Below are 26,843 nucleotides of genomic sequence, written 5' to 3'. Positions count from 1 at the left end.
AGGCATTCTATTTGGTTTTCCAAGTGGATATCAGGGGCACACATTGGCAGGAGAGCAAGTATTCTCCTTTCAACAACCAAGACAAAAATGATAACTGTTGGAAATATGACAGGAATGTCAGAAATTCATGAGTCTGGCTATACAAATGAAAACTAGGTTACAGAGTTATTTGTTGTGTGACAATATTTTTTTAAAAGTCAAAAAGTGACAATGCACCATAGACAAGCCAATCACTCCAGCAGGAGGCAGGACCAGTGACCACACTCACTCATCGATGGCCCTACAAACTTGCCCTTCTTCTTGCACTCTGGCTGAGTTATCCCTCTAGGATTCTTGACTGATAAAAGGGGAGCTTTGTGTGTGAAAAAGGAGCACTGGTGGCTCTGTGGGTTAGGAATTGGACTGCTTGCTGCAAGCTTGGTGGTTCAAACATCAACCGTTCTGTAGGAGAAAGATGAGGTTGGCTGCTCCCGTAAAAATCTGCAGTCTCAGAAGTCCTGTGTAGGGTTGCTATGAGTTGGAATTGGCTCGATGATAGTGGTTTTGTATGAGAAGATAGCATTGTCCTGGACTCCAGGGTGTGATTCAGTCGCCACTCAGGGACAGAGCAGATGTCAGTATGGTTGCTCAGGTTGTACCCTGCTTATTTGGGGGCAGAAATCCAACTTGTGTCCCTTTCACCCAGCTGTTCAGAGGGGCAGCCATTTATAATCAGCACAAAGGCACCATCTGAGCTAGAGTAAGCAAATGTCCACCCCATCCCAATTATGTCTATTTCCCTGAGCCCTTTCTTAACAGAGGGTGGCTCTGAGACCCCAGTCTTCAGGAGAGGAGAGGCTCCTCCCAATGTGTTACTGACCCTGTTCTAAAAGTCCTCTCCGAGATGTTTCTGGCTGCAGCTGGCTCGTCGGAGTTTCTCACACTCACACAACTACCCAGGGCATACTGACTAAGAGTCCACTCGGAGGGAGACCTGAAATGGAGAGATCCGTTTCCAAACTTGATCTAGATGCACAAATAATGCAAGTTTATTATAGATTAACGAGAAGACAGATAATTTGTTAAGTATCTCCTATATGATATCTGCTTCCAGATTTTTCTCAAATATACTCCAGAAGCAGAGTCTGACATAGAGACTTGGGTGGTTGTGGTTTATTGAGGGATGTTCCCAGGGGAGATCTGGAAGTGTGGATGAAGCAGGATAGAAAAGGGGAAGGAACTGAGCAAGGATATTGTCTCAGCTCAGGTCTAAATAGGACCTGATCCCAGGAAGGGGAGGAGGACCTCAGAAGCATGCATCACGTGGCAGTGTTGAGACAAGGGGAACTTTGACCCACGCTTTGGCCCACCTCACTGCCTCCTGCCCCCTACCTCCATTAGTCAGTCATTGGCTGAGGGCTCTAAGTAGGTGATTCCCATCAATCAAGGGCAATTCTCCACAAAAGTAGGGGTGGAGGGGTCCTGTCAGCAGCCAATACTCCCAGCAGCCGGCAGATGGGTGCACCAACATGCTCAAGGGTGTATGTGCATCCACTTGACTGCATGTTTGTAAATTTTGAAAATAAAATGTTGTTAACAGATTAAAGCAAGAGTCCTGGTGTGGGTAAGCACTAGACTGCAAGGTAGGTTTGAGCCATGAGGTCAGCAGTTCGAACTCACTAGCCGATCCTCAGAAACCCTATACAGGGTTACTATGAGTCAAAACCAACTTGATGGCACTTAACAACAATATATATGCTAGTAAGTAGGACAGGAGTCCTGATGTGGCACTGTAGGATAAGCCCAGGATTAGATTTCTAACCGAAAGATTGTCAGTTCAAACCCATCAGCCACTCCTCGGAAACCCTATACTGGCTCGATGAGTCAGAACTGACTTGGCTGCACTTAACAACAACAACAACAACAGTGGCTAATGAGAGTCTGGTGTGGTGCTGTAGAATAAGCACTGAGCTGCTAACCACAAGTTCGACGGTTCAGACTCACCAGTCATTCCTTGGAAAAGCTAAACAGGGTTGATACGAATCGGAACCAACTCAACAGCACTTAACAAGAAGTAGGATAATCACTGGACTGCTAACTGCAGTAAGTGTGGTTTTCCGTTTATTAAGGAGCCCCAGTGGCACAATGGTTAAGCATTTGGCTGCTAACTAAAAGGTTGACAGTTCGAACCCACACAGCAGCTCCATGGGTGACAGACCTGGTGATTTCAGCCAAGACAATCCTCTGGGGCAGTTATATTCTGTCACATGGGTCTCTAGGAGTCGGAATGGACTCGACAGTACACACAACATAAGTGCTGTTAAGCAACCTATTTTTCTTTACTATAAAATATGTCTAAAGCGTCTTTCAGTAATTATTTATAAATATGTTTCATCATTTAAGAATTCGCTTATATGTTTGACTTTAAATTTGTGTCTCCTCCATCCTTCATCCTTGGTCCCCATTTCCCCTTCCACATAGGCTATGTGCGCTAATGCACCAGACTGCAAAGCTGTTTAAACTGCAAGGTCGGCAGTTCAAGCTCACTAACTGCTCCTCAGAAACCCTATACAGGGTCGCTATGGGTCGGAGTCAATTCAACGGCACTTAACAACAACAACATAGGCTAAATATTAAATATACTAAATAGCATAATGAGGATAGGGAGTCCTGGTGTGGTGCTTGCTGTGGGTTAATGCGCCAGACTGCAAAGTCATTTGAATTGCAGGGTCAGTGGTTCAAGCTCACCAGCCACTCTTCAGAGACCCTATACAGAGTCACTATGGGTCAGAGCCGACTCAATGGCACTTAGCAACAACGACATAGGCACCCATTCTGAATATTTCATACCTCTTCCTCAGCCTATTCCCTAATCTTATGTGCAGCTATAAGGCAATACAAGAAATTCAAGATTGAATCAGAAATGCATGCACGTGGCCCAAATCCAGATGGCACTGGAGTTTACAGGGAAAAATAAGCCTTCTCCCACCCATGGCCACTTCTCCCTCATTTCCTCTCCTCAAAGACACCCCCACCCAATGCCAGCTTCTCTATATTCCTCCAGAGAAAATATGACATATCAAAACTCGCTGCCATCGAGTCAATTCTGACTCATAGCGTATAAACTTAAATGCACCCTTTCTAAAAAGTACTGCACACACTGTTTTGCACCTTGCTTTTTCTACCAATGTGATTTGGAAATGATTCGGGACCAGTGGATATATTAACTGCTGCCGCATTTTAATAACTGTGTAATTTTCCATCATGCGGATGTGTCATAATTCATCCATGGACCTCTTTGGGTTGTGGTTTAGGGCAGGACTTGAGCCTGTCCTAGGAGCATTTGCCCGTGGCTGTACGGGTGCAGCCCTAAGAGTCAGCCCAGGCCTCAGGCCCCTCTTCTGGAAGCTCAGAGGGTAGTTTTGAGAGGTCCAGGCTCCAGGGAGCCTTGCCTCTAATCTTGGTAAATGAAGTGTGAAGAGATGACAGTTTCTCAGAGACCGCAGTCACTCCCACTTCTGACTGCCTGGCTCTATTATCTCCTCTGGCCTGCCAGCAAAGCAGTCCAGCACTGAGTGAGCACCGACTGTTTGCTTCATGGCACTCTTTAACAACCCTACAGTCTAGGAGTTTCATTTTCATTACCAGGTACAGAAACTGAGACTCAGAAAGGTGGAGCCCAGGGTCACACAGCTCCTAAGTGGCAGAGATCTGTGCCACAGGCTTTTTCTTTTTTAAAGTTTTCATTGTGAATTGATTGATAGTTTACATGGGAGAACATCAGTTTTGCACTCATCGTTTCATTGCAATGATTACAATCCCCTCCGTGCATCATCATTTAACAGTATTTGCTTCTATTCCCTCTGTTTTTTGTTTGTTTGGGGGTGGGGGGTGATGTACACCAAAGCACTCAGAAATATATAATCATTTAAACAACTAAAGGTGTACCACAAGCTTTTTACATGAGGCTATCTTGCTGAGTAAAGAAACCCAGGCCTTGGAGATGCAAGGGGACCAACTTTGACCAGAACAGGAGTCCTTTGTCTTTCAGCCCAGGCCTCTTTTGATGGTTCCAGAGTGACCCCATGCAGTGAGCTCTTTCTGTCAAAGAGCTTAGTATCTAATTTGTGCTCTACAACCATCTGAGTACTAGGAACGCTGATGCTATGAAGGGTGAGAGGGAGTGGGGTTGTGGGGAGCAATCGGTCCTGGGTGTAACCAGCTGCCTCGCTTTTCCACAGTCCGACTCCATGACAGCATCTCTGAGGAGGGACACCATTACCTGATCTTTGACCTGTGAGTGGACTCATCTTGGCATGGGTCAAGGGTGTTGAGGGCAGCCTAAACAGGGATAGCCTCGATGGGTCCCTGGGGTTGAGGAGTCCCAAATGAATCTGGACTGAATTCCCTCTAAGATCCTCCAAGCAGTGCAAGTTGGTATGCAAACGACTCCAATAAGCACTTTGAACCTTTGTGGTTATGTATTTATTTGTGTTTTTCTTGGCTGGTGGTGCTGTTTTCCTACTTACTGTGGCCATAGAAAGTTTCCTTTTGGAATATATTTATGGTTTTAAAGGTAATCGATTTCAGGAAAAACCGTTAAGAAGAGATAGATTTCTGTGGTTCCCGGATTGGTGATGCTGGTCTCATGAATGATAAACAGCCTTGGAAACCCTGTACAGGGTTGCTATGAGTCAGAACTGACTCCAAGGCACACAACAACCACCACCACCAGTGAAACTGTAAAGGAGCCCTGGTAGCATAGTGTGTGAGCTGTTCGATTCTACCAGCTGTTTCATGGGAAACAGATGAGGCTTTCTGCTCCTGTAAAGATTTACAGCCTCAGAAACCCAAAGGAACAATTCTACTCTATGCTATAGAGTTGCTATGAGTCAGAATCAATGTGATGACAATGGTTTAGTGGGGAATGAACCGGTGTGATATGCTTTGAATGTCCCAGGTCTAGTCTTAACAACCATGCAAAGCCGAGGGCAGGAGAAGGCATGGGACAGAGCAGTGACAGGCTGCACTGGAAGCTAGCAAGGAAGATGCAGCAGGGAGGGCCACCCCTGGTGTCCCTCGAGATTTTGGCTCTAGCCCCCTCATTTTGGGGCTGAGGCTGTCAGGTCCCTAAGGGGGCCTGTCCTTTGTTTCCTGGAGATTCCTGTAGATGAGGCTGCAGCTGTAAGCTCTGAGGGAGTGTGACACCTTGCCTGTCTCTTGCAGGGTCACAGGTGGGGAGCTGTTTGAAGACATTGTGGCCCGGGAGTACTACAGTGAGGCCGATGCCAGGTAAGTGCTAGGCAGCCAGGCAGAGGTGCCAGGGAGAAGCAATCTTGCTGGTCCTCACACTGGAACACTGTCTTCCCTCTCTCCCCAGTCACTGTATCCAGCAGATCCTGGAGGCCGTGCTACACTGCCACCAGATGGGGGTGGTGCACCGGGACCTGAAGGTAAGCCAGCCATCCCACCTGGGACTTCTCCCAATCCACCAGGGACCTTATCAGAGTTAGATGGGGTAGGAAGTCTTTTCCTCACTGTTTGGATGAGGAGGGAGAACATCTAGGTTCAGTCCCAAGTTTTCTGACTCCCAGCCCCATGTGCTTTGTGCTAAACCAGAGGCAAGCATGTTAACTGTCAGGACCGACTAAAGGGCACAGGGTGAGAAAGCGGGCTTGGTTCAAATCCAAACTAGGCCATTTCCTAACCGCATGGCCCAGAATATCTTAACCTCTCTGAGTTCTCTGCTTCCTTACCAAGGGGGTTGCCATAGCAACCTCTGCAAGGGGTTGGTGAGGATGTCAAACAAGATAGTATACAGACATGTTGTTCTTCTTATTCCTGGGGTATCTGGCAAGCTGGGGGAAAAGATGGATAGGAATTAAGACTCTTGGAGTGCCCCCTAAAGAAAACTGGCAGGACCAAGTAGGTGTGGGGTCTCAGATTGGTCCATCACCCAGTCCTGCCCCGATAGCATGGCCTTCATGGATTACTCTGCAGAACCTTATGGCATCAGTGTCTGGTAGCTCATAACATCTCCCCCATTGTTCAGAGCAAGGAACTGAGGCCTAAAGATGTGCCCACAAATATGTGGTTAGTTCATGGAGGATCTGGGCCAGTGCTCTTGGTTATTGGGTGTCAAAAAGCTCCTCAACCCAGTGCCTGTTCCTGTTGTAGTCTCTGTAAGGTGACTCTGGCAGATGTCCATCTAATGTCTGCTTTTCAATGATAACAAACTCACATCTTGTTGGCTCAACTCCCTCTCTGGGCATACTCCTGCCAGCCCAGACCCCTCTTGGGGTACCCACCTCTGGCTGTCATGGGCATTTTATGGTTCCTCATTAGAGCCACAAGTGAGCTCCTTGTGCCTTGGTATAGACCACAGGCAAGTGTGTGCTTAGAGAGGGTCTTGGGCCAGATGACAGGCCCGTTCTCCCAGAGGACCTGTTCCCATTATAGCTCCAGCCCCTTCATGGGGAGGAGGGAGGAGAGGCAGCCCAAATTTAGGCCACTCTGGGTAGATTAATTAGTAGCATATTCATCAAATCAGGGCAGGACGGCTAACAAGACCCAGGACACATTGGGAATGCTGTCCCCAGAGGATAAAAGAGGCCTGACTGAACTGGGCAGACAGAAGCTATATTTGTTTGGGTCCCAACTAGCTTTGGGCAGTGAAAGGTCAGATACAAGACCCCTTGGAAGTCCCATTGGGGAAGTGCATTGGAGGAAAACAGGAGACAGGCTGTTTCCAGAAACTCTTAATCCCTCCCCAAGCAGAAATGATGAATCTCCATGTTTACCAACACTTACTGCTGGCCACTGTTAAGGGCTTTCCATCAATTACCTCAATTAATCCCTACACCACCCCATTAGGTACGCATTATCCCTTCTTTCTGAGAAGGAAACTAAAGCTCAGTTAAGCAAAACAATCTGCCCAAATTCTGCAGTATAGAAGGGCAGTGCTGGCATTAGAAGTTGGTACTATGCAACTGCAGAGTCCAGACGCTTTTGCTTCCCTCTTTACTGAAGCCCAGACTACAAAGCCATTTGAACTGCAAGGTCAGCGGTTCAAGCTCACCAGCTGCTCCTTCGAAACCCTATACAGGGTCACTATGGGTCGGAACTGACTCGACGGCACTTAACAACACAACAACTACTGAGTCCCAAGGTAGAGGGAACTTCTGGTCTTTCAGACCCAATAGGAAGTGCAGGAATTCTGGAGGTCTGAGCCAACAGAAGGTGGCAGACTTTATACCCAAGAGACGGGTTGTGGGGCCTTTCCCAGATCTACTGCTGGTCCCATGAACTTTCATCCTAGAGGGCTTAAGGACATGACTCTGGAATCAGACTGTGCCTCAATTCTGGATCTCACTTACCAGCTGTATTATCTTGGTCAAGTCAAGTTACTTACCTCTCTGAGCCTTGGTTTCCTCATCTTTATATATATGGGAAGTACCAGGGGGCTTTAAGAAGTTTGCGAAAGAATTCCACTGGCTTTTTATTTTATTTTATTTTTTTATTGTGAATTGAGTTAAAGTTTACAGGGTAGATCATCAGTTTTACATTCAACAAATCATACAACTTGTTTCATTACATTCATTATAATCCCCTCCATGTACCATCAGTTAACAGTATTTCTCACTATTCACTTTAGCTTTTTTAAAAAAATCAAAAACCACTCAGGCATATATAATAAATTACACTTCCAAAGGGCACATTCTGCAAGTCTGCCTCCTAGCCACCAGCTGTTAGTCCCTCTCTTCCCATGAATCTAGAGTCCTTGCCCCGCTCCCTCTTTTCATGAACCCATCTTTGCTTCCATCTCTGGCATTGCTGCCTCTCTGGATAAGCTCGCGCATTCTGCTTGTGCTCTTCTCCCTTAATGGTCCTAGGGTCCTCTGTTTCTGGACTGTAAGATTAACCACTTCCCTGGTTTTGCTATAAAACTTCTACCTTTATAATTGCCTGCATGGTTTCTGTTGAGAGACCCAAGCTTAATCTAATTTGCTTGCCTCTGTATGTTACACTAACTTCTCTTTTCCCTAGCTGCATTCAGGATTCTGTCCTTATCATTGATTTTGAAGAGCTTGATTATGATATGTCTTGGTAATTTTCTTTTGGGGTCTATCTTTCCTGGGGTTCGTTGAGCTTCTTGAATGCTTATCTTTTCACTTTTCAGGACGTTAGGAAATTTTTCTTCCAGAAACTCTTCAACTATCTCCTCTGTGGACTTGTGTGATTCTTCCTGTTCCAGAACACCTATAATTCTTAAGTTATTCCTCTTTATATTGTCCAACATGAATCTTAGGCCTTCTTCAGATTTTTTTTATCCTTTTTTCTGCTAGCTCTTGTATCTTAGTCGTGTTGACGGATTTATCTTCTAGCTCACTAGTTCTGGCTTCTAACTCTTCAATTCTACTCCTTTGCCCTTTCAATGTATTGCCCATTTCTGATATTCTATTATTAATTGTTTGGACCTCTTTCCGTAGGTTTTGAATTGTTTCCAATGCTGTATCTATCTTATTTGATTGTTTCTGTAGTGCTTTCCTAACTTCTTCCTTATTTTTCTCAACTCCATTTTATAGTGTTTTGATACATTTTATAATCATTTTTCTGAATTACTTCTCAGGCATTTCCAAAGCCTGCCCATCTTCCAGTATGGAGTGTAGGTCTCATTCCAGGTCTCACTCAGGCATTTCCAAAGCCTGCCCATCTTCCAGCTCATTTGCCTCAGTCACTTTATCTCGTTTCTGGACATGTGCTGATATGGTAATCTGTTTCTCTTTTTTGGAAATATTCAGGAGTTAGCTGTGACCTTAATATTTAGATGGGTGTGTATTTTGGTATTTTTTTATGCTTTTTGAATTGCCTCCAGGTAGATGAGATCAGGAGATGGACTTCCCTTTTCACTCTTCCTCCTGAGAAATTTCAAGATGCCACTGTTGGCCATTATGACATAATTCAGGATTTAATTTTTGTCCTATTTTCTTTTTGGTTTGCTTGCCCTGCTCCACAACTCCCATTCAGGCCTTTTTCTTAGTGATAAACAGTTCATGGCCAGCAGTGGCCTTTTTGCACTGCTGTTTGGTTTTAAGTGGAAACTGTCTCTTTAAATGTTGAGATCTGTGAGCATGAATAGTAGAACCCTCTGGGTGTGAGGGTGGGGTGTCCACTCTCTCAGGCACCCCTCTAGTCACCAGAATGGAGGTGCACAGACAGCGAGAGACCAATGAACAGATACAAAACAAGTATGTCCACACCTTTATCTCCGCAGTTCTGTCAGGCGTCCATGGCTGCTCTGATCCTTCCCCTGCTTGGTATCACCCACGATAGTGGTTCAGGGAGTATCTAGCATCTTTGATTAGAAAGCACTGGATTTCTTGCTTCTGCTACAAATTCCCCTAGCTGTAAGCCTTCCAACCTTCTAAATATTCCTTTGTATGTGGTTCAGAGTTCTGGCACCATCCCCTGAGCCTGCTTGGTCTGGTATTCTGTGTTGTTGCTGAAGAAGCTCCTCACTGCATTTCCACCCGATCCGCCATCTTATTTGTTCTCTCCGTTGGCTTATAATTCTATTTTCCCAAAAAACTTTTGAAGCCTGTTCATATTTATGTGCCAGGCAGTGTCCTAGGTACTGGTAATGCAATGGACAGGACAGAGAAGAAATTCACAGGTATAGAACAAGTACATAGACAGATGAGAAAAATCATTACAAATTGTGATGGGATCTCTGAAAGTAGCCAAAAGGAGTTAAGCTTGTGGTTACCAGGGGGTTTCTCTTTTCAACGGAGGACCTCTTAGAGGTGTGACCTGAGGGTGAGAGATGATTGCAGAGAAGGGACTATCCCTGTCAAGCTGGCAGGGAGAGCAATCCAGGCAGGGGGAAAAACAGTGCAAAGGCTCTGTGGTAGGAAAGAGCATGACTGTTTCAGGGGGTGTAAGAAGACCACTGTGGAAAATGGGAATACTTGTATTTATCTCAAAGGGTTGTTGGGATGAATACATGAGACAACGCACACAGAACACGTGACCCAGTTCTGGCACGTAGTAAGACATAATAAATGTTACTTTTTCTTCCTTATTGTGGTGGTGGCTGCTTCCTTCCCTCACCTCAGCCCCCAACTCTAGATCCAGAGGGGAGGGGAGAGCATGTGGGTAGAGGAAGTGTTGTAAAACACAAAGGCCTTGGTTAGGGTAATCTGATGCTCAAAGCCTTGTGGTGGGGGCAGGGAGGTCCTGGGTTGTCCTAGAGGTGAGGTTCTGAATCTGATAATGGTCTTTTTGATTCTTTTTCTCCCCTTTCCCCCTTCTCTCTGTGAAGCCGGAGAACCTGTTGCTGGCCTCCAAGCTCAAGGGTGCTGCGGTGAAGCTGGCTGACTTTGGCCTGGCCATAGAGGTGGAGGGAGAGCAACAGGCATGGTTCGGTGAGTGGGAAAGGGGTGGGGTGGCAAGGATGTTGGGGGCCAGCCTTTCTTTGTGTTGACATACTGACCCATGAGAACCCTCTGCCGAACAAGGGTGGGTTGAGAATAGCTGCTGGGCTAATCTCTGCAGACAAACTAGAACTTAGGTGCAAGGCCCTGTAAGTCAGTGGGTTTATCCAGCCTGTCTCCCTGAGGGTCAGGATCAGGGACATGGTTATTATGAAAACAGGAACATGACTTTTTCCCATGAACACTTACTTCACTGCTATCTGGGGGCTTCCCTAACAGCCTGGGTGCTAGAAAGTATTGTTCTGGCTTTATAAACAAGGAAATAAAGGTCTAACAAACTTGGGGGAAAACACACACACAATTAAACCACTGCCATCGAGTCGATTCCAACTCATAGCAACCATGTAGGGCAAGGTAGAACTGTTCCTTAGGGCTTCCAAGAAGGATGCTTCAAAGGACTTCAACTCAGATAACTTAGTGCGCATTGAGATTTTGGTGCAATTTTGGTCCCTTTTTACCTATCTGGAGTATTTTCTCAGGGAGCAATATGGAACAATTGTTAAAAGTCAGAGCTCTGAGTTCAAATCCTGACTCTGCCACTTACGAGCTGTGTGACTTGGAACCTCATCTGTAAAATGGAGTTGAGAAGCTTGTGAAGCTGAGACAGGACCCAGCAGGAAGGTGCTCTGTGTTAGATTTATGGGTTTTGCCATAGCTCTGGAGTGGGAACATGTGGACCATGTATTTGTGGACCTTGGTCTAGACCTCAGTGCTGAGCTGCATGGTGTAACAGGAAGTTCTGGTTAGGGGAGGTGGGCAGGGGTGTCTTCCCATCTCCAGAACAGTCCTCATCCCGTCTTCCAGCAGGATCTTGTACTGAATTACTTAAGTGCCAACCTCTATGTGTGTGTCCGCCTGTCTGTGTGTCTGGGAGCAGGGTTTGCAGGGACACCTGGATACCTCTCCCCAGAAGTGCTGAGGAAGGACCCATATGGGAAGCCCGTGGACCTCTGGGCTTGTGGTGAGTCGGTCCTGGGAGCCGGAAGGCCCTTTCATTCCCTGCCCGCCCTCTCCTCTGGTGCCCCTCTTTCCTTTCTCCATCACTGCCCCGGACCTTTCAACTCTCCTGCCCACAGGGGATTGAAGGTTCCCCTGTCCTCTCCCCAGGGGTCATCCTGTACATCCTGCTGGTTGGGTACCCCCCATTCTGGGATGAAGACCAGCATCGCCTGTACCAGCAGATCAAAGCTGGTGCCTATGATGTGAGTGTCGCTCCCCCTCTGCCCTCCCACTCCCCCATCCTGAGCACCCCACCAAAGCAAGTTAATATCCAGGGAGAGGCCAGGGACCAGAATACACCCCTCTCACGCCCTCCCACCCCACTTAGCCCCTCTTATTCTAGTTCTGAGGCAGGAGATGAGCCACAGGTGGTAAGAAGACACATGTAATGACAGAGAGCTCAAAGTGATGGGATTTACTCTCCGGGGCCCAAGATGGCAGAAACAGCACCAAAGTGGGGCCAGAAGTTAGGCTTTGGTCTCTCCTTCTCTTCTCTAATAATTACAACTAACCTAATAGTTGGCGTCAGGGTGTAGACTGCTAACTGCAAGGTCGATGGTTCAGAGCCACCAGGCAGTCCTAGGAAATCACATACAGGGTCGCTATGAGTTGGAACAGCATAATAGCTTGCACTTATTTCCAGAGCGGTGTGGGGTAGGGGGTGCAAATGGCTCAGAGCTCAACAGCTAACCAAAGCTCATCCAGAAGCACCTTGGAAAAAAGGCCTGGTGATTTACTTCTGAAAAATCAGCCATCGAAAACCCTGTGGAGCACAGTTCTACTCTGACACACACATGAGTCAGCGTTGATTTGTGGCAACTGGCTTTGGTTTTTACACTCTAAAAATGTTTTATGTAACACTACATTTTCTCCTCATTCCAATTATTATCCCCATTTTACTGAGGAGAAACTGAGGTACAGAGAAGTTAAGTAACTGGCCAAGTCACACAGCTAAGAAGTGAGAGAACTAGGATTTGAACCCAGGCAGTTTAGCTCTAGTAGCCATGCTTTCAGCTACCAAACTCTCCTGCTTTTGTCTATAGCTGATATTTACCAAATGATGAGCATATTCAAGCCTCACAACATCTCTTGGGTGAGGTGAGGGGGAGCTTGAATGGTCAAGGGACGTGCCCAAGATCTCATGGTCAGGCAGAGAACAGGACTAGGGCCTGAACCCAGGCCTTCTAATTCTGAAGCCTGGGCTGTAACCACTGGCCTGCAGCTCTCCTGATAAGACACGACCTCAGAATAGCAGAGGGGGGTACCCTTCCTTCTGCCTCTGTTCTCACTGTCCCCTATCACCTCTCCTGGTCCCAGAGGGGTCCCTCCATTCAGAAGTCCAGCTTCTCTTGGTTGCAGCCGCCCGAGTGGGTGGGCAGTGATACCCCTGCCTGCTCCCCTGCCAGTCAGGGGCTAGGGGATCGCAGGGGTGGCCTGGGGCAGGCTAGGCAAACCTGGCCCCTCTGCCCCTTCCAGTTCCCATCGCCAGAATGGGACACCGTCACTCCAGAAGCTAAGGACCTGATCAATAAAATGCTGACCATTAACCCATCCAAACGCATCACAGCTGCCGAAGCCCTCAAGCACCCCTGGATCTCAGTAAGCCCCCTCTTCAGGAGACCCCCCGCCCAAGACTCAGATCCCACTGTTGTCCCCATGGGGTAATCTGGAAGTGAGGAGTATTCTGGGTTGGTATCATGATTAGGGGTGGTATTGCTATTAAATGCCTGGGCCCAGAGGTGCCAAATGCCTACCGTGTTTATGCTATCCTCTAGAACAAAGAGTAGCTCCCTCTCTTAAGATGCCCGGCTCAGAACTCCTTGGGTAGGCTTTCCTCCAACCTGCCTTCTGCTCACAGACCTCTCTCCTCTCCCCTCCAGCACCGGTCCACCGTGGCCTCCTGCATGCACAGACAGGAGACCGTGGACTGCCTGAAGAAGTTCAATGCCAGGAGAAAACTGAAGGTAACAGGTCCCACGACTGTGAGCCCAGATATGGGAGTAGCTTGGTCTGGATCGCCACAGAAGCCAAGAGACTTGCTCACTAGTGTTTCAACTCATTCATTCAGCAAGTATTTATTGAATACCTACTGTCAGCTAAAGGAGCTCTGGTAACTTAGTGGTTACCAATCAGGCTGCTCCGTGGGAGAAAGATGAAGCTTTCTGCTCCCATAAAGATTTACAGCCTCAGAAATCCTGTACAGGTCACTATGAGTCGGAACTGACTCCACGGCACATAACAACAATGACAACAACTGTCAGCTAAAGGAGCCCTGTGTAGTGTAGTGGATTATGAGCTGGACTGCTAACCACAAGGTCAGCAATCCAAATTTACCAGCAATTTCTCCACTGGAGAGAGATAAGGCTTTCTGCTTTCATAAAGATTTATAGCCTCGGAAACCCTATACAAGGTCACTATGAGTCAGAAATGTCTCTGTGGTTCACAACCACCACTACTCTAAGTTAGGCTTTGGAAAGTATGTTAGCCAGAGTTCTACTACAATTGGTAGAGAAAAAGAACCAATTGGATCAGATATTTATGTCTCTAGATAGGATAAGGAGCCCTAGTGGCACAATGGATTAGGAGCTTATCTGCTAACTGAAAGCTCAGCAGTTCTAACCTCCCAGACAATCTCCTCCTGCAGAGATAGATTACCCTCAGAGAGTTCTACTCTGTCTTATAGTGTGGTTATAAGCTGAAATTAACACAACAATGATAACAACACATATATGATAGATAGATATGCATATATGTATGGTCCCTGGGTGGTGAAAACAGCTGTTAATCAAAAGTATATCAGTTCAAACCCATTGAGTGGTACTGCAGAAAAAACCTGGTGATCCACATCTGTAGGAGTCAGCCAAGAAAACCCAGAGTACAGGTTCTACTCTGTAATACATGAAGTCTCCATGATTCAGGATTGACATGACAGCACTGGGTATGTTTTGTTTGTTTGGCTTTGTAGACAGACAGCAAACAGACAGATAGACATATTATATATATAGCGCTCTGGTAGCGTTGTGGTTACGAATCGGGCTGTGAACTGCAAGGTCAGCAGTTTGAAACTACCAGCTGTTCCACTGGAGATTCTGCTCCTGTAAAGATTTACAGCCTCTGAAACCCTGTGCAGGGTCATTATGAATTGGAACCGACTCCATGGTAGTTAAAAACAACAACATACATATATATAAATTTACACACACATATATAAATATAAAGAGAGAGGTTTATTTTAAGAAATTGACTTACAGGATTGTGAGAATTGCCAAGTCTAAAAAATCTGTAGATCAGGCAGTGGGCTGGAAACTCTGGCAGAATTCTTCTCCCTTGAAAACTTCAGGTTTTGCTCCTAACACCTTCAACTGATTGGATGCAGCCCAACTCATCCAATCACCTGCTTTACTTAAGGCCAAATGGTTTAAATGCAAATTACATGTAAGTATTTTCATAGCAGCATGCAGGTGTTTGACCAACAGCTAAGCACCATAGTCTAGCCAAGCGGACCCATAGCCTTCACAGGGAGTTTGTCATGCTGTAAGCTCCCATGGCCACCCTGACCCTGTTCTCAGTCTAGTAGGAGGACAGACAAGGGACCAAGAACCCATGGGGAGTACTGTGACTGAGCGTGGGAGCACAAAGCAGGACCAGGTCTGGAAGAATCCTGGAAAACCTTCCTGAAGCAAGTGGTGTTTAAGCTGAGACCCTGAAAGCTAAGCAGGTGTTATCCAGATGGAGGGTCAGAGTGGGGAAAAGTGTCCCAGATAGAGGGAACAGTCTGGAAGCATGAGCATGAGCCTTTGCGGCCACTGTGGGTGGATCAGCTGTGGCTGAAAAGGAGACCGTGGGTTGGGGTTCGAGGTCCTGACTTTGAAGTGTTGGAGAGTGGGGGCAAGGGTGACTGAGAGGCTCAGATGGTGGCTGTGGCTCCGAGGAAGTGTCAGTGGGCCCTGGCTGGACTCTGAACTATGTGTGCACGGGGTCACGACAGCTTCTGACCTAGCCTTTGTCAAGGACCCCACAAGTTGGAGGAAACAAGAGGCACCCCAGCCAGTGGGGGTAGAGAAGCCATCAGGACGTCAGGGGTGATGAGTAATGAATCCTGAGGCCTGGGTCACTCAGAACCTCCTTCCAACTGCTCCCAGGTCTGGAACGGGAGCTCAGAATGGAGCCATAGGCTCAGAGGGTGTCTGATGCCAGGAGGTCTGAGTCCTACCCCACCCCCAGTGGAAGCAGTGTCATGAAGAAAGTCTCAAATTCTGCAATCAGGGATTCTTAAACTCACAGTGTCGGACTCAGAGGGTGTCCTAATCAGGTCAGATTCACACAGTGTCAGAACCTTGGAAGGCTTGACCCCAGGGCCATAGCCGCCTGATGCACAGAAGTTCTCCATACTGACAACCCTCCAGGTTCTAAGTCTAAGGGCCAGAGAGGGAGGCACTGTGTGCCTCACAGAGTGCAGAGAGGTAGAGGGGCTGGCATGCATGGGGTCAGGAAGCCCCCACTGCAGATGTCCTTGGAGTCCATCCCCCAGCCTTGGCTCAGCCAGTGGGACCTATTAATATCTGCTCCTAGGAGCTAGGCCAGCTGAGGTCTGCTAACACCTGGCTTCTTCATGGATGGGGGGTTTGAAGTCTGAAAGTTTTTGGTGGGGAGTGGTCTCTTGGTTGTGTGTGGGGGGACAAATGGAGAAGCAAAGACAAAAGACTTTATCTCTAAAGGCAGCACGCACCTCTCCTTCCCTGCTACCCCTTCCATGTCTCTGTCTCCTCTGCCCCTCACCCCAACCTCACCTCCCCATGTCTGTCTCCTCTTCTCTATTGCAGGGGGCCATTCTCACCACCATGCTGGCCACCAGGAACTTTTCTGGTAGGTGGTGGGACCTCAGAGTCCTTAACGCACCTTGCACTGGTCTATTGGGAGCCGTGCCTGATTGAACGTTTGGGTGCCTTCAGGCCAGAGGACCTGTGGACGATGGGGGTTATAAAGGATCCTCTATGGCTAAGGGTTTACCTCTCCCACCACACTCCTGCACCCAGAAGTAGGGAGAGATCAAAGATTGCCACCCACACTTCACAGCAGAATTGGGGTCTTCAGAGTGGGTTATTCACAGAAGAAGACTTCCTGGATGTTGGGCTGTAGGTCCAGGTTGAACTGAGTCAGCCCAGGGAGTCACAGTACCCCCACCATTCTTGAAACACTGTGCTAAGCAGCCCTCATACCTCCTCTTAGGTGGCTCTCATGACAAGAACCTAAGGGAAAATTGCCATCCCGATTTTCTGGATGAGGAGATTGAAGCTCAGGTAGATGAGGCCACCCTGCTAGAGAGAATCAGAGCCCAGACCCAGCACAGGTTTGACCAGCCCCAGTGCAAGTGCCCTTAAACAGGAAGGGTTACCAGGGAGTCCAAAGGAGCTTCCTGGGCTGTTGGCCAAAGCTGAGCTGCTTAAGTTGGGGAGGACCCAATTGCCTGTGGCATGTGGCCCCAAAGAGCACAGGGGAAGGGCTTAGTGTCAGGCTTAGCAAGAAACTCCCCTTAGCACACTGGAGAACAACAGGGCGAGCACTCGCTAGAGGCTTCTCTCTGGAGCTTGAGAGGGCTGACATGGGGCAGCTGAGCAGATATAGCAAAGCTCACCCGAGGGGCCCTCTGTCTGGGACCTGGCCAGCAGAGAAGGTTGTAGCAGGCCTGTGGCCGGCACCACTGCGAGGGCTCAGCTCTGAGAAGGGGTCAACCCTGGATTCGATGAGAGAGTGCATTTGCCCAGTTAATCAGGGAGGAAGAGGGAGATCCAGAGATGAGAAGAGCCTCAAACTTTCCTTCACCTTTCCCCTTCACACTGAACTGCCTGCCCACCCTCTCCCCAGCAAGGATCCTTCAGTTCCTTGAACTGAAAGATGAGCTTCCCAGACAGAGTCTTTTTTTAACAACCAAAGCTCCTCTAGAGATCTTTAGCCCAGAACTCACAAAACAGTGGCCTGAGGTCAGATCCAATCTCTAGTTATGCTCAGTGATATACATTTTTAAATTTTTTTTAAGATTGACTTCCAGCACTTAAAAATCAAGAGATTTCAGATAAAACTCCAGATTTCTGAGTTCTATTGACAATCAAGAGGCTCTGTCATCACTGAACCTGTGATCCTGGCTGCAGCAAGGGCTTGAGTGGGTGTCCTCCTCCAGGGGGCACTTCTGATCCCCACAGCGACAGCTGCCTATTACCTCAACTCTGAGTCTCCCCATGATTTTCCCCTATTTTATCGATGTGAGACGAAAGGGCTTATTTCTTACTCAGATTCTATCAAAAGTAGGAAAAGAAAAGTGTGTGTTTTAAGGAAAAGGGGAGAGAGTTCATATTTGAGGAAATAAAGTTCTTGCTCTTGTCTGGTCCTCTTACAATAACTGCCTGGCCACTAAGTCTTGGAGTCTGAGATCCCACTTTAGTCCAGCCCTCTTCTCAACACTCCAAATTTCCCATTTTACAGATAAAGAAATTGATTCCCAAAGAAGGTAATAACTTAATAACAGAATCAGGAACTGCGCTGGCTTTCCCCCTCCAGCCTCTGGTCTGACTGCGTCCCCAACTCAAGGACAGGGTCCTGGAAAGACAGTGGTGCTGCAGTGAGCCTCAAAATACAGGAAGAATCCTGGGTTCTAGTCCTGACCTGATGTCAACTCATTACCTAACCTTGGACCTTGGTCCTATTCCCTCTCTGGACCTCAATTTCCTAATCTGGAAAATGGGACCTGACTGAGCCTTACACAACCTAATGATGCTCTCAGGAGACATGTGCTGTTCTGAGGTCAGCCCACCCCTTGTGTTTTCATTCTGAGGGTCCAAGGGACATGGGTGAGTGGTGGTGGTAGAGGTGGTGGGAGTGTCATCTGGAGAAATCACCTCCCCTGGGCAGCGCAGAAGTGGGGGCTTTCATAGACAGGCTGGGAACACATTGAGGAGACAAAGCTGGAAATAGATAGAAGTGGGGCCTGTCGACTGGAGGGAGCTTGAGGAAAAGTGGGAAGGACCAGAGAGGGAAGTGTTGGAAAAGAGTCTGGAAGGGGTTCTAGGTGGAATGTGAGGGGTGATTGGCTCGCTGAAGTCTGCGCACACACTGCACACACATACCCCATCAGCTCATCTTCTCAGGCCACCAGGAAAGAAACAATTCTAATGGCTATTGTTTACCAAGCATCTACTGTGGGGGAGTCAAGTGCTGTGCTAAGCACTTTATATATACCCTGCTTCGTTTAACCGAAGGCATTTGCTTAAGGGCAAAAAGCAGCCGGATGCCAAGCTGGGCAGGCAGGGCTGGGCATTCCATGCCATTTCCTGGCTGATGGCCTCTCCCAGGGCTCTGGTCCAGAAAGAAAGGAAAAGGAAATGGTAGTGGTCAAGGCTCCCCATGAACTGTGGCACTGCTTTCTTGGCCACCTGGAAGACAGCCAGCCCTGATGTGGGGCTCCGGAGCCTGAGTCTGCTGCCCAGGGGAAAGGCTGGGGATGGGTACTTTGGCAGGGGTGGGCCCCACGGGGGGGCGAGGGGGGGCATCTGCTTCTTGTCACCAGCAAAATGCAGCCTGCAGCTGTCCAGAGTGAGTAGGCAGGGCTGACACATGACCTCCACAGCAGCATGGGGCTAAAATTAGAGAGAACCGGGGCGGGCGGAGCGTCCAGCCTTGGGCCAGGCAGTTGGGCCTCTCTCTCTGGCTGGCCACCACCAAGGCGGGTGGTGACCGGGATCCAGAGGGGATTCCCAGGCTTGAAGCAGCACCCCCACCTCCCAGGACGTGCTGGACACCTCCCTCAATTCATGGGGCCAGAGGGTTGTGCTCACAATTGCTGAGAACCTAGGAGTCCAGGCCCAACCTGGGGCCACTGGCTGCCCTGGGCCGCTGAGGAGGGAAGAGGAGGAAGAAATCTCTCCCAAACTGCCTGCCTGCCAGCCACTTGATTGTGGATGCTGCTCTTCCTCACCCTGTGGGCCCTGGTGCCCTGCCTGGTATTGTTAACCCTCTACTTTCTTTCCTCCACAGGAGGGAAGAGTGGAGGAAACAAGAAGAATGATGGTGTCAAGGTAAGCTCCCTGGGAGCTAGCAGAGCCTGCTTCCAGCAGCGTTTCCACCAGCAGGGACGGCTGTCAGGGCTGGGACACAACCAGGACCTGCTGATGGTGTTTTGGGCAGTCATGCCATACCTGTGGCCAGACCATCACCTGACACAGAGACCTGGGCTTCCAGAGCCTGGCCTCTTATCATGAGTGCTGGAACTTGGTGGGCAGGTGGGGGAGGGAGGCTGAAGGAAGGTGGGAGGGGCAGGTAGCCTGGGGTGAGGGAGAGTGCAAGGAAAGGGACAGGTCCAAAGGTTCTTGGGGGTTGGAGACCTGGTGATTCAGAAAGTCTAAGAAGGGACAGAGATGGTCCTGAGGGACGGGCTCTTCCTCCCCAGTGTGGGTCTCCTGCCCTGGGCCAGCCCACCAAGTCTGTGGAGGACATACAATCATTCCTCTCAACTTTGGGACCTGGAAGCAGCTTCACCTCAAAGACCTGTTGGCTCAGAGCTGAGAACTCCCTTCTTCTCCCACCCCCCTGCCAAGTCCCAGGGACTGGGGGAGACTCAAGCCTGTCCTCTATCCCCACCCCAGATGCCCGAGCTACTCCTCCCACCCCTGCTGAGTCCTCCTTCCTACCTCTTCTCTCTTCTCCTTCTACTCTCTGGCCCCCTGCTCTCTGCAGCTCCCCAACCTCCCCTGCCACTGGATCACCTTGCCTTGTGGGGTATCCTCTCTTGAGACCCTACCTTTTCCTGGGTTCAGAGCCATGCCTGGCCAGAGTCCTAGGGCTGGATTGTGTGCCCAGAACCCTGGGAGGTATGGAAAGCTTTCCAAACATAGTCACCCAGGTGTGCTGGTGGCTTCATTCATGGTGCATTTGTGGTCTCAGACTTCTGGCTTCGATCGGTTGGAGAGTGAGTGGGAGGGGTCTTGGATGGATGTTAGAGACTGTAATGGGGGCCTCCCCTCTGCCCTGAGTCCTCTCTGAGTTTGAGTTTTCCCACAGGTACAATGGGCGGCAGTAGGAGGTGTGGACTTGATTTCCAAGATTTGGGCTTCTATCTATCAAAAAGCAGATAGAGCTGTTTGAAAGAAATCACAAAGACACTGTATGTATACTGAGGGCTTAACAGAGTGCCCACATATGGTACATGCTCATTAGATGCCAGTCAGTATTACTATCCTTTATCTGGTTCATGTATAGACTTTGGGGTAAGATTTCTCTTGGAAACAAAGTTGTTCAAGAAAATATTTGGAAACCCATTCATTTATAAAATTAATCAAATTAACATGCACCCATCCCAAATTCTGGAATGTAATCCAGGATTGAATTCAAGTTGGCCTGTTGTTTTGCATTGTATATGAATCCCACAACTCTTATTTGGAGAGGTGATGTAGCATTGGCTGAACAGCACTGTGCATTGTAGGGGCCTGTGAGCTTTCAGCCACTGGGGCTCTCTGTCCCCTGGTGGGCCCATGCTGAGCAGGCTGGGCCCCCTGGGGAAAATTATCTTCTTAGCTCTGACTTGGGTATTGAGGGAGCTGTGGTCTAGGTCAGTGGAGAAGAAAGGAGCAGAGGAAGCGGCTGCCCTGGTCTTCTGGCTCTTGGATGAAGGGCCTGGCAAAGGCTGACTGAAGACCCCTGGGGGTGGGGTCAGGAGCTTTCCTCAGGAGGATCTTGGGGTAAAGCTGCAGTTGGCCTCCTCTGGGGCAAAGCCAGAAGATGTTGGAGGGAATGGGTCTCACAGCATGGTGGGGCTGGGCTGGCCTACAGACTCTCAGGTGGAGACTGCTGAGCAAAGAGACCAATGAAATGACTTCCAGGGTGGCCTGGGGTGTGGAGGAGGGGAGAGGCAAAGGCTGTTCCAGGCCCAGTCATCTCTTAGATTCATATTACTTCCCTTCCTTTTATGGAGGAGGCTAGGAAGTCCAGCTGGAAGACAGGGGCTTTGCCTGAGATTTGGAGTGCCCAGCATGCAATATGTTGCTTCCCTGAAGGAGTGGGTCGAGCAGCAGGGTTCGGGTCCCTGTCGGCATTCACTACCAGTGGTCACAGGCCTCATGTCGGCAAAGAGAGCCGCAGGTCCGTGTGTAAGGTCTGTGTGTGGGCACCAACTGGCACTGCTTCCTCGGAGCTCTGCAGTCAGTCCTGTCACCGTGGGAGGGCTGTCACTGTTGAAGGTGCTGTGAGGCCTGGCCATGTTGGTGTTCTGGCATCCCTTCTCTAACTGACTGAATTTCAACCAAAGGGGAGAGAATACGTGTTCTTTCTGCAACTTGGACCTAGAGACAAGCCCGCAATTTCATCTGGGGCTTAACTGAAGAAACAGTGATTGGTTCCAACACTGGAGGAAGCCTAGCCCAGTTGGAATGGCAAATACTGTACTTCATGAACATTTAAAGGCTTTTTGTGGCTAATTTTCACTTTATTCCATTTTGGTCATCTTTTCTAACTTTAGATCCATGCTTCCACGTGTTTCTAAGAGACATGACTCTACTTTCTCTGAAAGGTCCTTGTGAACTCTGAAGAGGTCAATGTGAGATTCTTAGTATCATCATCATTTGTGATTCAGGAAAATTGAGGCTGCTTATCACCAAGAAACACAGTGCCCACCGCCGCCGTCACCCCCACCCGCCCCCCTCACCAAAAAACAACAACAACAACAACAACAAACTCATTGTTGATGAGTCAACTCAGATCCCTAGGTCCCTACTTCTATGAGGAGGGTCTGACTCATCCCACCCCTCAACCCCACTCACTGCCCCTGTTGGTGTCCCGTCCATGCCGTTGTGACTCCCCCCCCATGTCCCATCCTGTCACTGTGCGTCCGAATCTGATGCGGTCTTTGCTCTGTGTTCCCTCCTCGTGTCCCGCCGGGAAACTCCTGGTCCCATAGGGCTCCTCAGGTTTCTGCTAACAGTGGAGCTGTGTGGGCCTGTCCTCCTCCCCCCCAACACACACACACACACACTGTGCCTGGCCAGGTTCCAGCCAGCAAATGAGGCAGAGAGGAGAGACGAGGTCACACTGTGTGGTCCAGCTGGAGAAGATATAGGATTGTGAGCATTTCTACTTTAAATGCCTGCTGAGCCACCCCAGCCATGTATGTAGAGGCCTTGGACGGGAATCCTATATTCCTGCACTTAGAGTCAGAAATTTAGACCTGAGCACCCTCAAGAAATATCCAGTGCATTCCCCTAACAGAGGCCTACCTCTCTCTGAGGGCATCTCAGGCTTCTCCTTGCCTCTTAGATATAAGTGCACAGATTTGACAGCACTTAATGACAACAAGGATAGGAAGGGAGTCCTGGTGTGGCGCTGTAGGATAAGCACTAGACCACAAGGTTGGCTTGAACTGCAAGGTCAGTGGTTCAAATCCATCAGCTGCTCCTTGGAAACCCTATACAGGGTCACTATGAGTCAGAACAGGCATGATGGCACTAAACAACAACAACAAGGGTAGGAATAGCCTTTTTGGAGAAAGGGAAGGCTACAGGTGCCTGGAGATGGGAGAATAAAGAATCCTGTAGTCAGAGCTTAGGTGCCAGGCTCAGTTCTGCTACTGGTTCACCAAGAGACCTTTCGGGGCCTCAGTTTCTCCTCTGTGCAATGGAAGAGTCAGTCTCGACTTGACTCAGAGCTAAGAGAAAGGAAAAGTTACATTTGTCCTCTTTCTTAAACAGTGAACCCAGAGGCACTACAAATGCCCTAATGCTAGGACAGACCAAGTGGCAGGACTCAAAGACTCAGCTTCTAGGCTCAGCTTCACTATTCTTCTCAGTTTCTCTATCAGCAAAAAGGAGCTGAGTGGGCCAGTCACTGGGAAGCTATGAATATAAGCAGAATACCAAAGGCTACTTAGAAGACTAGCCCTGCTTTGGAATTACGTGGGGACATTGCTAAAACTAAAAATGCCCTAGCCCCAGTCCAGACCCCTCCGAGGGGTTTGGTTCTATACACCTCTGACAAGTTTCTTAAGTGATTTTCACATTCAGCCAGGAGTAGAGGCCTCTCAGTAGAGATGTTGGAAGTACCCTAGGAGAAGTCATAGGGTTTCATCTCTTGGTCTGAGAGCCATTTCATTATCCCAGAGCATTGGATCCTGAGTCCTTAGCACTTGGTGTCCAAGACCAGGATATGCTCCCCCAGTCAGAGCTTGGCATAGCATTCAACGCTGGTCCCAGGAAGACATGGCCTGGAGCAAGGTGGTTACAAGGTGGGAGCCAGGCAGGTGTTGATGAGGCTCTAGAACTTCAGGATGAAAGCGGACTGGCCCTGCCAGGCCAGCTGTGCCAGTAGCCCTGGCTCCTTGCCGCAATACCAAACTGGCGAAAGACCAGAGAGGATGACCCTGAGGCCCATCCTCCTTTCAAGCCTTCCCTGTTGTTCCGTTGCTCCCTGCTGTTTTCACGCTGTGTCTCTTCCTGTCCCATCTCTTCTCCTTGTTTTTCCAGAAAAGAAAGTCCAGTTCCAGCGTTCAGTTAATGGTGAGTGTCTGCCGTCTCCTAAACGCCGGTAAATGCTGGGCCTCGGACCCTTGCTCCTGCCTCGCTGCTGCAGGCTGCACTGGGAACCTGGGGCGGGGAGAGAGTGCTCAGGGCGTGCTTGGTACGTGTGCACTGTGTGACAATATGTGTTGTGTGTGTGTTGTGTGTGTGTTGTTTGCGTGTTTCTGTCAACACCTCCAACTTCATGGCCCGGACCAGCAACCTGACAATAGAACTGAGAGCTCTCTGTGGTACGAAGGTGGATTTGAACTCACTCCCACGTCTAGCCCTTGGCTTCTTGCTTCACCCTGCCCCTTTGCTCTACAACTCATCTCAGGGCTTGTTTTTTGCCAGTTGTGGTGAGGGTGGGGCTTGGTTTGGCAAAATGGCGAACACCACAGAGGCCCTTCTTGAGCTTCTGCAAAGCTGCCCAGAGCTTGCTGGGGGGCAAAGGAGCCACCAGCCCCTGCTCTGTCTTGGGGTTCCAGTGGTGGCATGTGGCCTACATTCCTCTTCTTCTGATTCCATTGCTGTCTCACTCTGTTGTGTGGTTTTTCTCCCCTCTGAAAAGCCCACCCTCTCTCACACTGGTCCTTCCCACCTCTCTCTCTTCCTCTCCTGCCAATATGTGCATTCCCCCATTCTATGGCTACCATAGTGTCTCTCTGCTCCTCCACATCGCCCCTTTTGCTCCCTCGAGCAGAGAGGGCCCAGAAACCCCATCCCACCCCGTCCAGAAAGGCCAGGGTTCTCCTAGCATCATCCTTCCATCCCCCCACCACCACCACCAGCCACCTGCTTAGCTGGGCCCTCCCCTTCTTAGGCTTGAAAGTCTGGCAGGGTTTTCAGCACAGCATCCGGATGGCAGAGCCCAGGAGGCTCTCAGGGATAGGACCAAATCATCAAGCAGCTGGGGCAGTCCCCAACAGGCTGTGCCTCATCCAGCCTGCCAGGTGGGCCTCACCACCTCCCATGTTCTTTTTGACAGGAATCTTCAGAGAGCACCAACACCACCATTGAGGATGAAGACACCAAAGGTAGGGAAAAGCTTTGGCTTCAATGTCTGGGCCCCTGGACTTCCTGGGACCTGCTGGGCTGACACCTTCACTGACAGTTTCCAGTCTGAAAGGCCCCCAACATCAATCTCATTTCCTGCTCTCCATATGGTGCCCGGCTTTGGATCCTGACAGACGGGTACAAGACCACATTCGGTCCTCGGCTCACTGGTGGTATTTTAGAAGTTCTGTATTTATTCTGATATGTATTAGGAAAAAAATTAACTCAATCTATCCAAATCATAAATTTAAGGTAGTGGTTTAAAATTTCTTTCAGAAATAAGTGAATTTAAGCGTTGTGTTTTTTTGTTGTTTGTTTGTTTTTAAGTGAGGTGATTAAAATACGGACAGATCACAAACTCCAGTAATAACAGTAGAGAATAAGGAGACTGAGACTAGCAAAATTCAGTATGGATTAGAAAGTTCAGGATGAGGAAGGCGCTTAAAGTCAACCAGAAACTCAGGGGCTGCTGTAGCTGGTGGTTAACGTTCTTAAAATCTCTCAGAAGGACAAGAGAGTAAATGTCCAGATAAGAGTGGAAATACCAACCATAACGTTCATAGTATGACTGCCATTTGTGGAACATGTGTATCAACCACTGCTCCAAGCACTGTGTGTATTCACTTAATCTTCCCAATAATCCAGGTAGGCACTATTACCCAATTCTACAGCTCAGGAAACAGGGCAGAAAGGTTGAATAAAGTCATCCAAAGCCCCATGGCTCAGGAGAGGTAGAGTCAGGATTTGAGCCTTAGCAGTGTGGTCCCAGAGTTTGGCTCATCATCTCCACTCTAGGGGCCTCGGTGTGGAGAAGATGTACATGCAGCAGGGAGGAGGGAGAGGTAGAACTAGTTCTGCTCCACGAACACCAGCTCCTAAGATGAGTTGGTAAGGCTCTGCTGATTCCGCCACACTCAGCCCTCCACGCTCTCTAAGGACAGGGACCAGCAAGCCCAGGGATCGCACACTTGGGTGTACCAGACACTCCTTGTTTGAAATATAGAAAAAGGCTGTCTACCTGAACCCCTGGGAGCTCAGCTGTACCAGTTTAGACATTTTTCAGTTTCAATATTCTACCTCAAAAGGGATACAATGATTGGAAACAGAGCATTTAATCATGTAATAAATATTTTGGCATGATGGCAATCCAGGCTTTAAAGCCAGTTAAAGACATTCCCCAAACCATCTCTGCCTCGTGACTCTGCCAGGATTCCCTGAAGATCTGCCCACTTGTGTGTGTCCCTAGTGTGGATCAACCTGACCACTCACAGCCTGGCACTGAGCAAATTGTTCTCTGATGGCACCTGGGACAACCTTGAAACTGAGGATAAAAATACGTTGCCCTGTCGAGGTTGGGGGGACTTCCAAATCAAATGCCCAGAAATAATCTTTAAACCGTGAACCAAAACTATCCCATCGTTAAACTGCATGACAGTTTAGCTCAATTAATAAAGAATGTTGACCTTGAGCATAGCTCTTTTATAAAGAGTTATCTATGTGAACTTAAACTGACAACAGATCATCTAAAGCCAGGGGTGGGGAGCCTTGTTTTGCCAAAATTTATAACATCATTCGTGGGCCATACAAAATTATCAACTTAAAAATTAGCCTGCTATATTTAGTTAAACATCTAATTAACTCACCCCTAATGTGTACCAGCTGCTCCGCGGGAGAAAGATCAGGCTTTCTACTCCCGTAGAGATTTACACCCTCGGAAACCCTGTACAGGGTCGCTATGGGTCGGAACCGACTCGACAGCACTTAACAACAACAACAACAACAA

The 26,843-nt window shown here is 48.7% G+C and overlaps 1 protein-coding gene across 2 annotated transcripts in view; it reads left to right on the top strand.

Annotated features, from left to right (window-relative positions):
• The window catches only part of CAMK2A (calcium/calmodulin-dependent protein kinase II alpha), a 74,624-nt gene that overhangs the window by 30,572 nt on the left and 17,209 nt on the right, over window positions 1-26,843 (top strand). Inside the window, exons 4-15 of one of the 2 annotated variants that reach the window (XM_006863879.1) lie at window positions 4,221-4,275; window positions 5,206-5,271; window positions 5,360-5,432; window positions 10,301-10,403; window positions 11,350-11,433; window positions 11,580-11,674; window positions 12,948-13,070; window positions 13,352-13,435; window positions 16,295-16,337; window positions 19,500-19,540; window positions 23,972-24,004; window positions 24,993-25,041. In XM_006863879.1, the coding sequence (XP_006863941.1) occupies window positions 4,221-4,275; window positions 5,206-5,271; window positions 5,360-5,432; window positions 10,301-10,403; window positions 11,350-11,433; window positions 11,580-11,674; window positions 12,948-13,070; window positions 13,352-13,435; window positions 16,295-16,337; window positions 19,500-19,540; window positions 23,972-24,004; window positions 24,993-25,041 (849 nt within the window). The remainder of the gene's footprint in view (window positions 1-4,220; window positions 4,276-5,205; window positions 5,272-5,359; window positions 5,433-10,300; window positions 10,404-11,349; window positions 11,434-11,579; window positions 11,675-12,947; window positions 13,071-13,351; window positions 13,436-16,294; window positions 16,338-19,499; window positions 19,541-23,971; window positions 24,005-24,992; window positions 25,042-26,843) is intronic. The other variant, XM_006863880.1, reaches the window with a different exon arrangement.

Source organism: Chrysochloris asiatica, unplaced genomic scaffold, assembly GCF_000296735.1.
Source record: "Chrysochloris asiatica unplaced genomic scaffold, ChrAsi1.0 scaffold00057, whole genome shotgun sequence".
NCBI lineage: Eukaryota > Metazoa > Chordata > Mammalia > Afrosoricida > Chrysochloridae > Chrysochloris > Chrysochloris asiatica.
The sequence above is the reverse complement of the archived record's forward strand: the minus strand, read 5'-3'. Positions and strand labels throughout refer to the sequence as shown.